This window comes from Nanorana parkeri, unplaced genomic scaffold (genome assembly GCF_000935625.1).
Source record: "Nanorana parkeri isolate BGI_ZX_2015 unplaced genomic scaffold, ASM93562v1 scaffold744, whole genome shotgun sequence".
In the NCBI taxonomy this organism is placed as follows: Eukaryota; Metazoa; Chordata; class Amphibia; order Anura; family Dicroglossidae; genus Nanorana; species Nanorana parkeri.
In genome coordinates, this window is record NW_017307012.1 from 691643 (window position 1) to 703436 (window position 11794).

Below are 11794 nucleotides of genomic sequence, written 5' to 3' on the forward strand. Positions count from 1 at the left end.
ATGTAAATACCCCTGTTACATTTCCCTCATGGTCTGAGCGTGTGGCCTCATTCTTTTCTATGTTTGCCCAGACTCAGAGGTCTGCAAAGCACGGCTTTCCCTGTAGAAATGAAGTACAAGTACCTTAAAGGAGAACTATGAGGTGAGTGCTTTTCACTCACCTCATAGTTCTAGCCGACCTGTGACAATGAGACTGTCACAGGTCGGCTCAGTAGATCGGGAGGTGAGCGAACACATACCGGCGTTCGCTCACTTCTCGATCCTGTCACGGCTCTCTGCTGTGACAGGGGGAGGGGCTGGATTCCCCTCTCCCCGCTCCGATCTGCCAGCGCTGACTGGCGGAACGGACGGGGCAGGGGGCGGGTACAGCTGGCTCTGCCCCTAGATAGGCAGAGCCAGCTGTCACTCACGCAGCTGGACGGATCTTGACGTCCATGTCGGGATCCGCTCCGGCGTCTCAGTATACCGCGAGCTGTAGCTCGCGGTATACTGAGCTGAGGGTAACGGGAGGATGCTAGTTTGTGTCCTTCCGTTACCCTAAGGAGAACTATGGGGAAAAACACAGACCCCATAGTTCTCCTTTAACTATCAACAAAAAATTATCTTATTTGTGTATCACTCAGCTGGAGATCCTCACACACATGGACCATGGTGAACAAAAGTAGACCCCCTCCAGAAGGAAGGACAGTGTCAGCATGAATTCAGAGATGATTTGAGGATCTACAGCCGAGTGATACACAAATAAGATACATTTTTGTTCATAGTTAATGTACTTGAATGTATTTATAAGATTTAACTTTGGAGTTTAGTGTCACTTTAAAGTAAACTACACTAAGAGAAAAAGAGAAGCTGCTTACTAACCTCCCTCTGTGGTCAAGAGTGACCTGTTAGTCATGCTGATCTTTTGGCTTTAATCATTTTTAGGTCGCTGATCCAGGAACACTGTCCTTCCTTCTGGAGGGTGACTACTTTTGTTCCCCATGGTCCCTGTGTGCATGTGTGAGGATCTACAGCCGAGTGATACACAAAGAAGATGCATTTCTGTTAATAGTTAGGGTACTTAAATTAATTTTTAAGATTTAATGCCTGAGTTTAGTGTCACTTTAATGTTTCTTTGTATGGGCAAAACACGGGTCCTTTTTTAAAGCCTCCCTGTCACCTACAGGATTTATATCCAGCAAGCATGTACCTGTAAAGAACAGAGTGAATGCTTACCTCTTCCGCTGCTTGAAGTGCACTGGGATACGACACTTCCAGAAATGTCTGCTTCCCAGCACACAATGGAGGAAAATTCCTCACTAATGGCAGTGCCGGGACAAGGACCTCATGCACCCAAGGCAAAATGCTAAAGTACTCGCCCAATGCTGAGATAGGATGGATGGAGCTTGCACATCTGCACCCTGCATTCTCCGTGGTGGTACACAGTACAGAAATGAAAGCCACCACTGGTCCTAGAATGACCATATATTGATCCAATGATAACTGAATGGGATAGGGCAGGAATGCAATGTGGGTAAAACATTGTGATTTAGTTAATATGATAATTGTGATTTAGATAATATGTTACTACCATAGCCAAAATGTGTTCTTCCATCTGAAAACTGAAGTGTATAACTCCTCAATAGTGAAGCTTTATTCTGTGGTTTGTCCATTTTATAAAGGCACTCGAATTATGTTTCTAATATACAGTATAATAATAGAGGGATGAAGCAGTTAAAGTGAATGCAAACCTTATCATTGTTATTCAAGTGACGAGTTTCCTTTTTTAATAAAGAATCTTGTGCAGTTACAGTATTAGCAAATACCTGAGGATCCTTTTAGTTCCCTTCAATTTACTTTCTGTGACAACAGGCCCTTTCTCTATATTGTTGGTGAATCAAAAGGAGATTATCCGTTCTCTGGATTGGTAATGACATGTAGTAGGCAAACTATCCCTACTATGGTGCTAAAAGAGATGTCTCTTGCAGGTGTTCACAGTGGAGGAAATGATGCCTCATGTGCAGCACCTGCAGGGTGCACACAGTAAAAATCTTTTCCTGAAGGACAAGAAGAAGAAAAGTCTCTGGCTGGTGACTGTCCTCCACGATCGGCAAGTCAATCTGAACGATCTGGCAAAGAAGCTGAATGTTGGCAGTGGAAATCTCCGCTTTGCAGATGAAGCTTCCATGATTGAGAAGCTGAAAGTAGGCCAGGGCTGTGCTACCCCACTTTCCCTGTTCTGTGATGTCAAAGGAGACGTCAAGTTTGTCCTGGATTCCAAATTCTTAGAAGGTGGTCATGAGAAAGTTTATTTCCATCCTATGACCAATGCTGCAACCATGGGCATTACTCCGGATGAATTTATGACCTTCTTGAAAAAAACTGGACACGATCCTGTAATCATACAGTTTGAGGACTAGAACGGAAGCACTAATTTATTAGTTATGTTACAGACTACTCTACACCCCCTGAGACCTTTTATTGTACTATGAAACACACATCAGGATTTTTTCATTTCTGTTGCAGCTGTAAATTATCAGATAGTCAAGCCAAACTCCAGGGAAATTTTAAAAACTACCCTTGTAGGGCACCTCCCTCCTCCTGCAAGGGTTGAATGCTTGTTTTTGCCTAGACTACCATTAAAAGCAGTTTTATTTACCTTAACCCCTTGTTCCGTTAGAAGACAGCACTCTCCTCTTCCCTCCAAAACTCTGGATTGAAGGTGGGACCTTGGCATCTTCACTCACAATGCTGGACTGCTGGTCCTGCATTAAACATGTTATAGTGCAGCATTTTGATGGAGAGCAGACGAGAACCAGCTTCGGTGGACCAGTCGCACAGAGAGGAGGAAGCATGCAGGGTTGAGGGTCAGCTATGCCAGGTCTATATTGCTGCTTTGTCCCCATTGGGGACTTTCTGTCTTGGTTAGTTGTGTGTCCCTCTTGGGGAGGTTACCTCAATTACTGTGGTGCCATTGGTCACTAAGACAGGAAGTGAGAGGAAATCCCAGTTGGGACACCAGCAGCTATAAAACCTGGCATTCTGAGTTAGATTCCACTTCAAGGAAATGTACAGTGCATCAGTTGGGGGGAGGGATGACAAAGAAGGGAATAGGAATAATGAATTGGCTAATCAATACTATGTTCCTTTAAGAAACTGGATTATATGGAAAATGATGTGTATAAATAACCCCCAACCCTACTCCAACTCCCCACATCTCTGATTAAGCCCTATTTGGGGTGAAACACATCAGAGGAGGAGGGTCTGGAGGAAGGCATTGTGCCTATGCTTGTTACATCAATGACAGTACAATAAAATGATTTAGCGGAAGTGCGTCTTTTCATATTTGGACTCTGCCTGGTTCTTGTGAACTACATCTAGTTATAGTGTAGACCACAGTCTCAGTATGTTTCTGCTTGCACTGTTTACAAGTCTATTTGTGTCCTCCTGATAACTCAGTGCCCATAAATACTAACTAGATGGTTTTTAAACAACTCTAGGCAGGTATTAAAATTCTTCAGCCTGGAGTCACATGAAGGTGGATCTCATGAATAAAGATGGCCATAGATCTATATGTTTGGCCATAATCACTCTTGTAAAAGCTTCTTTTCTACCAGGATTGGGAACAATACTGGCTACAGGTAAGGGCAGAAGGATTTAGCCCCACTGAAACACCTGTTTAAACCAAAACAATTATGGCTATTATACATGCAACATACGAGTGGGGAAACTCACTATTGATCATTATTAAAACATGGGGCATTAAAATGGATATTGCATGCCGCACTAAAAACTGCATGTGGTCACCCCCACACCTCCTCCGACATTCAAACATGGAAGTTTGACGAATGATAGGTATAGCATCACTTGCCTCATTCATGTGCAGTGGCTTGTTCACTTTTAGTTTCAGCAGGGCCCTGAACCCTCACCCTCTGCCCACCAGAAGTACCATGAGATGTTGTCTCTGTTTTATGACAATTAGAAAGCAACACCTTACAGAGCAAACATCAAAGAGACAGGAAGGACTGTAAGGTGTATATGTATACAAAATTGAATGTTACAATTCACCAAAAATTAACTGCAGATATATTTTCCTGATGTTTGTGCGTTTTAAAAAGCCACAAAAATATTATATATTGCAACTTACCTGTCCTTTTAAGTACATTTCCTGCAATTACCGTAACAACCTGTTGATTATTTCAGAAATTCAGTGTCCTGGTAACTTTTTCTGCACTGAACTGATGGCTCAAACTGTGTTATCTGCTTTACAAGCTATCTCCTGTTAACTACACAACACCTCCACCCCATATAATGGAGAAGAGTAGGTGTTTTAGTCCAAATCAGGAGAGCAGTCTAGGACAGTGGTGGCGAACCTTGGCACTCCAGCTGTGCCAAAACTACAAATCCCAACATGCATCTGCCTCTGAGAGTTATGTCTGTGGCTGTCAGAGCCTTGCAATGCCTCATGGGACTTGTAGTTCCAAAACATCTGGAGTGCCAAGGTTCGCCACCACTGGTCTAGGACGACAATGCTGCTCTTCCATAGATACAGTACAGCCAAGTGAGCATTGTCCCCCCAGGACAGGAATTCTGTTACTGGCTGGATCAGGTGAAGATAAAAAGGAAATAAAATCTAAAATAGAAAAATAATGCAGCTTCCACATTTAAGGGCTAGTAAGTTGCCTCTGGACATTTTAAGGGCAGCATTGGGATCCCCTTTATTTAATGTGGTAATCACCACTAACCCAAGCAGATTTAAAAAATAACTTTACCCTTGGAGGTTGTCCTTTAAGTTAAGATACAGAAGAGGGGAGGAAGGCAACATGGACACAGTGACACAGGGGACAGAGATACAAAAGAGGCAGCAGAAACTCAGGGTAGAGGACAAGGATTCAAAAGACGGAAGAACAGCAAAAGAGACACGAGGGGAAATCAGAAACAGATTCCTAGCCAAATGCAGATCTCATCACATGGTGGTGTGGAAGGCTAGTATTTAATGTTGTAAATAGGTTTCTCTTCTATAGCCAAGAAGGCACTCAGGTCAATGTGTAGTTTTGTTGGGTAGGGGGAAGTGAAATCAGAATATGGATCACTTCCTCCTCAATAAAATAAGACAGGATTGACTAGTCTGCAGTGGCAGATCTCACTGGTGGCATGGATTCTGGGCAATAAGCTGTGTTTATTTAGTTGGGGGATAGATTTCACTGGTCTCTACATCTGCACTTCACTATACAATTTTTCCTACAGTATGAACTCACTGAACTTTAACCCACAATTGCTCCTAATGTACATTCGCAGCATACTTGCTTTGCAATAAACATCAGTAAATGTATCTGATTTAATTTGTCAAATAAGTCTCCAATGTTGTTCTTTACAGTCAGCACATCATATCATTATCCATTTGTACTTCACATTTTGAGTAGGACAAGTAACAGGATGCAGCCAAATAAGGCAAAGTGCAATGTGCAGTACCCCATACCAGCCAATCCGTGATCCGCTTCAATTTTTCAGATAGGCAAGATATAGAAAGCTAGCTACCTAGGTATCAAAAAAGCTTAAAAGATATTTTTTAAGACGGACTAAAGTTGATTCAGCATTGTTAAATGGTTATGCCTCCACCTGTTCCTGCGTGAACAACGGAAGATTATATTTGCAGTTTGAGTTTCTGGCCAGCATTAAAGACAGCTGCAGAATTCCTTGTAACCCGACACAAGACTGGTAAACAGCAGTTAGCGTTAGTGGTGGAGCACTCGATAAACAGTAATTCCAGTGAATGTTTTAGTGACACCACATTATGAGTTTTAATTGTAACAATTCCTAACATCAATTTCTAATGCAACTACCACTTCACATGTTTACTGTTCTGTATTTTCAGAACTGAATTTCATTGAGATTTTATAGTTTTTGTTTTGTAATTTGTGCAACCTATGGCATGCCAACTTATGGTATGTTCCATTTACAGGCACAGAGATCCAGACCCCAAAGTCACAAACTTGTCTTACCTGTAAAATCAATTTCCTACAGTACAACACAGAACACTGGGTTCATTCTTGATCAGATAGGTGCAGCTTCTTTCAGGTGATTGGAAACTGGCAAATCAATAAAATATGTAGGGCAGCCCAGTATAACCACTCCTGCTCTCAGCAGACTTAGTTTCACAAGCAGTACAAGAGTGGATCACAGAAACCCGAGGGGAGGGTCGTGTGTCCTGTCATGTACTCCAAGAAACTGATTTTTACAGGTAAGACAAACATTCTGTGTTCTTGGATCATGCATCATAGGACACAGGGAGTTCATTCTTCAATGGATGAGACATCCAAAAGCAGCTCAAAAGAGGAGCAGGCAACACAGTAAACAGCAGCTAACGGGTTCATTAAAAAAAAAACCTAAACCCAACAAGGAACCCAAAACATAAAGGGACCCACAAATCAGAGAGCCACCTAAAGAACCTTGTGGCCATAGTTAGCATCCACAGAAGCCTGAATGTCCACCTGGTATAACTGCAAAAGTGTGAACAAAAAAAATAGGTGGCAACCTTGAAGATTTGGAAAACCAAAGCCTGATGCTGAATGGTCCAAGAAGTACTAATGCTCCTAGTAGACCCCCAACCAGCAAGGGGGGGGGGGGTTACTTCTCTATTCAACTTATAGGCCTGAGAGATAGTGTCCCCAATGCACCTTGCAATAGAGGCATAGAGAAACTGGCTGACCTCTATGGGGAACCTCTGCAATGATAAAGAAGGAGTCAGACATATGGATTGAAACTGCAGCAGAGAGGTAAACTCGAACAGTGGCGAGAAATTTCTTTGGGATACTTTGGCACAGGACATAGGCATGGTATTACAATGTTCTGTTTAAGGTGGAAGACAGTGACCAACTTAGGAAGAAAGGAGGCCCTAGGCCCCGGCACTACCCTATCCTTATGGATAACCAGAAATGGCCCTTTACAAATCAACTCAGAAACACACCTGGCAGAAGTGACAAAGGAAGATAACCTTGTGAGTGAATAGGGTCAGAGGAAAATCTCAGAGTGCAGCTTCTGCAGCACCAGCTGAACTAACTTGAGATCCCAGAGTCATCAGAGTGCGTACAGGGTAGACATAGTGAGCAGCCCTCTGCACAAAAGCCTTCACTAGAGAGAGAGTGAAGCGGCCTCTGCAGAAGTTTGGCCCTTGATTGTACTCAACACTAAATGCTGGTCTAAGTCAGACTGAAGGAAAGAAGTGATGCGTCCCACAGAGTACTTAATGGGATGAAACTGCCTTACTTTGCACCAAGCGAAATAAGTCTTCCAGGAGAGATGGTAGACCTGGCAAGAGGTCAACTTTCTAGCTTTTAAAAACATAGGGATGACAGATTCCTAGAGGCCTCTTTCTCTCAGGACCTGGACTTCATGAGCCATGCTGTTAAAGCTGTGTACCACATTCTCTTGGACCAGTTGGGAGCAATGAGTATCATTGGAATGTTTTCTGTTCTAGAAGGGAAGGCATAGATCAAGCTGAACTGATTCCACAGAGTTACCAAGGGATCCAGGGCCTGGGATCACTGGCCTTGTCCACAAACCTGTCCATGTATGGGATTCCCCACTAGTGACAAAAGTCCTTAAAACACTTCCAGGTGAAGTGACCATGCTCTGGGATCTGGATGCTGACGTCTTTGGAAGTCTGACTGCCTATTTTCCATGCTTAAGATATGCACAGTGGACAGGGCTCGGATGTGAAGTTCTGCCAAACCCAGGATTAGGTCCACTTACCTTTGAGCTGCGTGACTTCTGGTGCCTCCCTGTTGGTTAATGTAAGCCACACCCATTTCCCAACTGGATGTAACTGTGGAAGGGAGGTCCTGCATTGAAGGGACAATTGAATAGTCTTGAGCTCACAGTAGACGTGAACCAGCACCAGAGGAAAGAATGGAATTTCTGCTTGATATGCATTTTAATGAAGCAAAATGCATGAGTTTTGTTGCATAAAGTGTGAATAGGCTCTAAAAGAATACCTGGTGATCCTGACATGAAGTTCCTTTTTCATACACATCCTGTTATAGAAAAAATAATAAAGTCACCGGCACTTCAAATGATCAAGTCAATAAGTTTATTGACCCAAGTGATAACACCTCCAGCAACGTTTCGGGACCATACGGCCCCTTCCTCATACATACATAACTAACATAGGAAGGGAAGGGGTAACCTGCGTGACCTTGACACCTCTCAGAACACTCTAAATTTACCCGTGTTGTCACTCATAAATGCGTAGCCCCTTGACTATGTAGAACATTTGAGATATTATTGGCCGGCTTTATTATTTTTTTGTACGTTTTGACGGAGGCATCCGTTGTCGCTGCTGCACCTGCCCTGCTGCATTGGGTATTCTCCGGTCAGGAGTGCGATGGGATACATAGACGTTTACATCCTGTTATAGGGTAGCTGTCTTCCAGTGGTGCTTCTGTGTTGTCACCCTGTCACATGAGCTCCCAAACAACTACAAACGCACATTGCGCAGTCATGGTCAACAGGAAGCTGATTTAGAACAATGATGTGCAGGTGACACTGGACTGCAGGTAGACAAGTGACTGAAAAGGCTGGAGGAGATCAGCAGCACTGGAAAAAGTGAACACTATGGAAAAACACATGGCTATAGTTTATGATGGTGTTTTATCAAAGTAAGGGCTCATGTCAACAGGAATTGTTTTCTTGCATTTGAAATGCACATCAAACACAAGTCAGCAAAATACCACTGACTTTAACTGAGCAGTACACGTGGTAGTTCAAAATTGGTGTTTGACCTGCTTTGTTTTGTGTTGTGTTTCTTTGGATACAACATGTCCTATTAAGGTGAAGTGCACTGCAGACAAAGCAGGTCTGCCCATCAACATGAACTCTTCATTTCATCAGTTCAGTTTTAGGTCTACTTTAACCTATATTTGGATTTTGGATAGAGTAGGGAATAGGTCAAATCTGTCAGCTTCTGTCGTCTGTGATTTCCCCTCACTTTATCTTCAGTAGACCCCACAAGAAATACCCTTCTAGACAATTGACACTGATTTTCCCTCAGTTGAGTCTCAGTGACAATGGTTATGAGGACACAGAGAGAGAATCTCCCCAGCTAGGACAACATTACAGACATCCCAACCTGCAATAACACATTTCAGGAAGGTGTCCCTCCCACCTGCGCTAGATAGGGAAAGCTTCCCTGCTATCTGCTGTTTTGTTCGGTATTCTGACAGCTGCTGCCGGCCGCCATCAGAATAAAACAAAACAACAGATAGCAGGGGAATGAATAGCTAAGCTGCTATTGGCCATTTCAAATTGCAATAGCAGGATGGCTATTGTACCCGCCCAGTGCTGCTTCAATCAGCAGGGGAGGACCTGAAGGAGAACTTCAGGTCCACTTCTGAAGAGCAGATAGAGCAGAGTAAACCTTTCAGGATACAAATGTTTCTCTCGCAGGCGTCAGGGAGCCGCTATCCTATAGCAGGAGACTCTCGAATCGTTCTGGAGAGTTGGGATGCCTGACAATAAAAACAGAGGTCCCAACCCTTCCCTGCTCCATCCAAAGTTAAACTAAACCACAGGTGCCCATTCTCTGCAACACCAAAGATAATTAATGCGAAATGAAATGCTGTACAAAAAGTGTATAAGAAAATGTTTTAATAACACAGAACAAGAAAAGTGAAACATCTCATGTGTGTTAAACGTCATTATGAAGCATAAAATCATTCAAACACAAGTGAAAATAATAGTATTAAGACAATTGTTTAAATTAGGATTTAGGGGAAAGAAGTTCATTGTTGTCACGGATACATAATAAAATGTATTGGGAGATTCCACACTCATCTATAATTACAGTCGCGCTTACCTTTAATTCTTCACCACCAATGGGCCCTGTACAGTGTACAGGCACTGGCAGCAAATCAGTCAACCAGATTAAAATGTGGCATTGCCAACATATAATATATATTAAAAAAAAATACAAAAATTGATATCTGCCAAGACATATTGCCATCAGCTGATTATGCAACTGAGAAACGGCAATGCCAGACAAACGTACATTATAATCCTTTTTGATCATCCTCAGTGCATTAACATTGTCCATTGTTCTCTATTTCCAAAAAACTATAAGAATAAAAAAAACCAATCATCTTGCTATGTATGTTTAAAGCGCCTTACAATATTCACGGAGGGCTGTCAAGAGGGGGCAAATTCCCTTAGGGCCCCCTTTCTTTTATAATATGAGAACTGGCACTGAGGGTAACAAAGCCTCCTTTATTGCTGCACACACTGGGCTAGAACAGCGATGCACGGTCACTGTTTTAACAGGCTTGCAGCTTTTGCTGTAGTCACAGCCACAATCATCCCGTATGATGATATATCATTAGGACTAGCTCTGAATTCTTTCCCATAATTCTCTGAATGTAAACATGGGTCTTTTGTCAACTGTCACCCAGTGGCAGCCCTCCACTGAATCCTATTGAGGCAATTTGTGCCATATGAACTATGGCACTCTATGGCTGCCTCCAATCAAGGAGGACAAAACTGAAAACGTTCCACAAATATTATTAGCACGGTACCCAAATATAGTAGGGTACACTAGAGCAAGAGGAAGGTGCTGAGTATATTGAAGCATCTGTGATTTAACACACAACTTGTTTACTGTGCATGATCAGCATGCTATCTGATGCTTGGAAAAGGCATAACCATGCAGTATGTGGGAATCACATGAGGCAGTGACCAAGCCAGGAAGCATGGGCTTTGCTAGAAAAAAAAAAGTGAACTGTCTTCTGTGAGTAATACCGAGGTTGATTCAATGTTTTTAAATGATCAGGATTCTGAAATTGGATTGATACAGTTTGCTTCCACGAGTGCTTGAAGGTCCATCCTGAGAAGGACAATGCGATACAACCACAGTGCAAAGTGCAGAAAGAAAAATCATATTACTCCTGTTGCGTTTGTGGGCTTTTTAAAAATGTACTTATTTTTTTTGCATTTCTTTCCAACTGAACTCCTTGATTCAAGGAAGGAAGGTGTCAATTCATCTCCAGCTCTAGTGCTGAATGCTTGCAACTAAATTCTCTGATAAAGAAATTGGCATGGCGGGAGGTCCTGTGACTTCAGAAATGGAAACTTCGCAATGACAAACTGAAGGACACTTTTCGCTCTGTGTTTAGTAGAAAGAAGAGAGAAGACAGAGAGAACAAATCAGAACGGCTAAGAGTGACACAGTGAAGATTGATGAGGTTAGACAGCGAAGCAGCTATAGCATGCAAAAAGACAGGAAGCACAGAAGACACATTAATTATTCAAGTATGGCCATGTGCACATTTCTTTTCTAATAAAGCATTGCCCTTTATCTGAATACACTGGGATCAAAGAAATCTTTGTTTATACAGAACACCAAATAGGATTCATCAGCATAAAGGAGTAAGAAAATATGTCCTTACAGAAAAACTCCAGTTGTCTTAATTAAATTATAATATAGCCATTTCGCAATTTAATGTTATTAAATACATTCTACTGCAATTTGCATTTGTAGTTTGCAGCCTGCCTGTTGTATCTCTGGCAAGGTGCTTGGGTTAACAGTTGTAAAGTTTTATATCTCTGGTGAGATTTTTCACACAGCGATCCATGACTGTTACAGGACTGGTCATATGATTATAGTAAAGGCAGAGCTTTAGCCTTCTTCAGCAAGTACACTGGAATGGCCTCAGTATCTACTGAATAGAAAAGTTGGTAAAATCTTTGAAAAGTATCTAGGTGGGTGGGTATGGGTCTATGTATGGTATGGGACGGTGGGTATGGGTCTACAAATGTGATTGTGTTC

The 11794-nt window shown here is 42.4% G+C and overlaps 2 protein-coding genes across 2 annotated transcripts in view; one reads left to right on the forward strand and one right to left on the reverse strand.

The window, feature by feature from the left end:
- Positions 1-2447, forward strand: part of LOC108793393 (prolyl-tRNA synthetase associated domain-containing protein 1-like) — a 3294-nt gene extending 847 nt beyond the window's left edge. Inside the window, exon 2 of the mRNA XM_018564326.1 lies at positions 1968-2447. Within this exon, the coding sequence (XP_018419828.1) occupies positions 1968-2399 (432 nt within the window). The 3' untranslated portion in view covers positions 2400-2447. The remainder of the gene's footprint in view (positions 1-1967) is intronic.
- Positions 2448-10789: 8342 nt separating this feature from the next.
- Positions 10790-11794, reverse strand: part of CCDC88A (coiled-coil domain containing 88A) — a 134396-nt gene continuing 133391 nt past the window's right edge. Inside the window, exon 33 of the mRNA XM_018564339.1 lies at positions 10790-11131. The gene's annotated coding sequence lies outside the window, so the exon portion shown is untranslated. The remainder of the gene's footprint in view (positions 11132-11794) is intronic.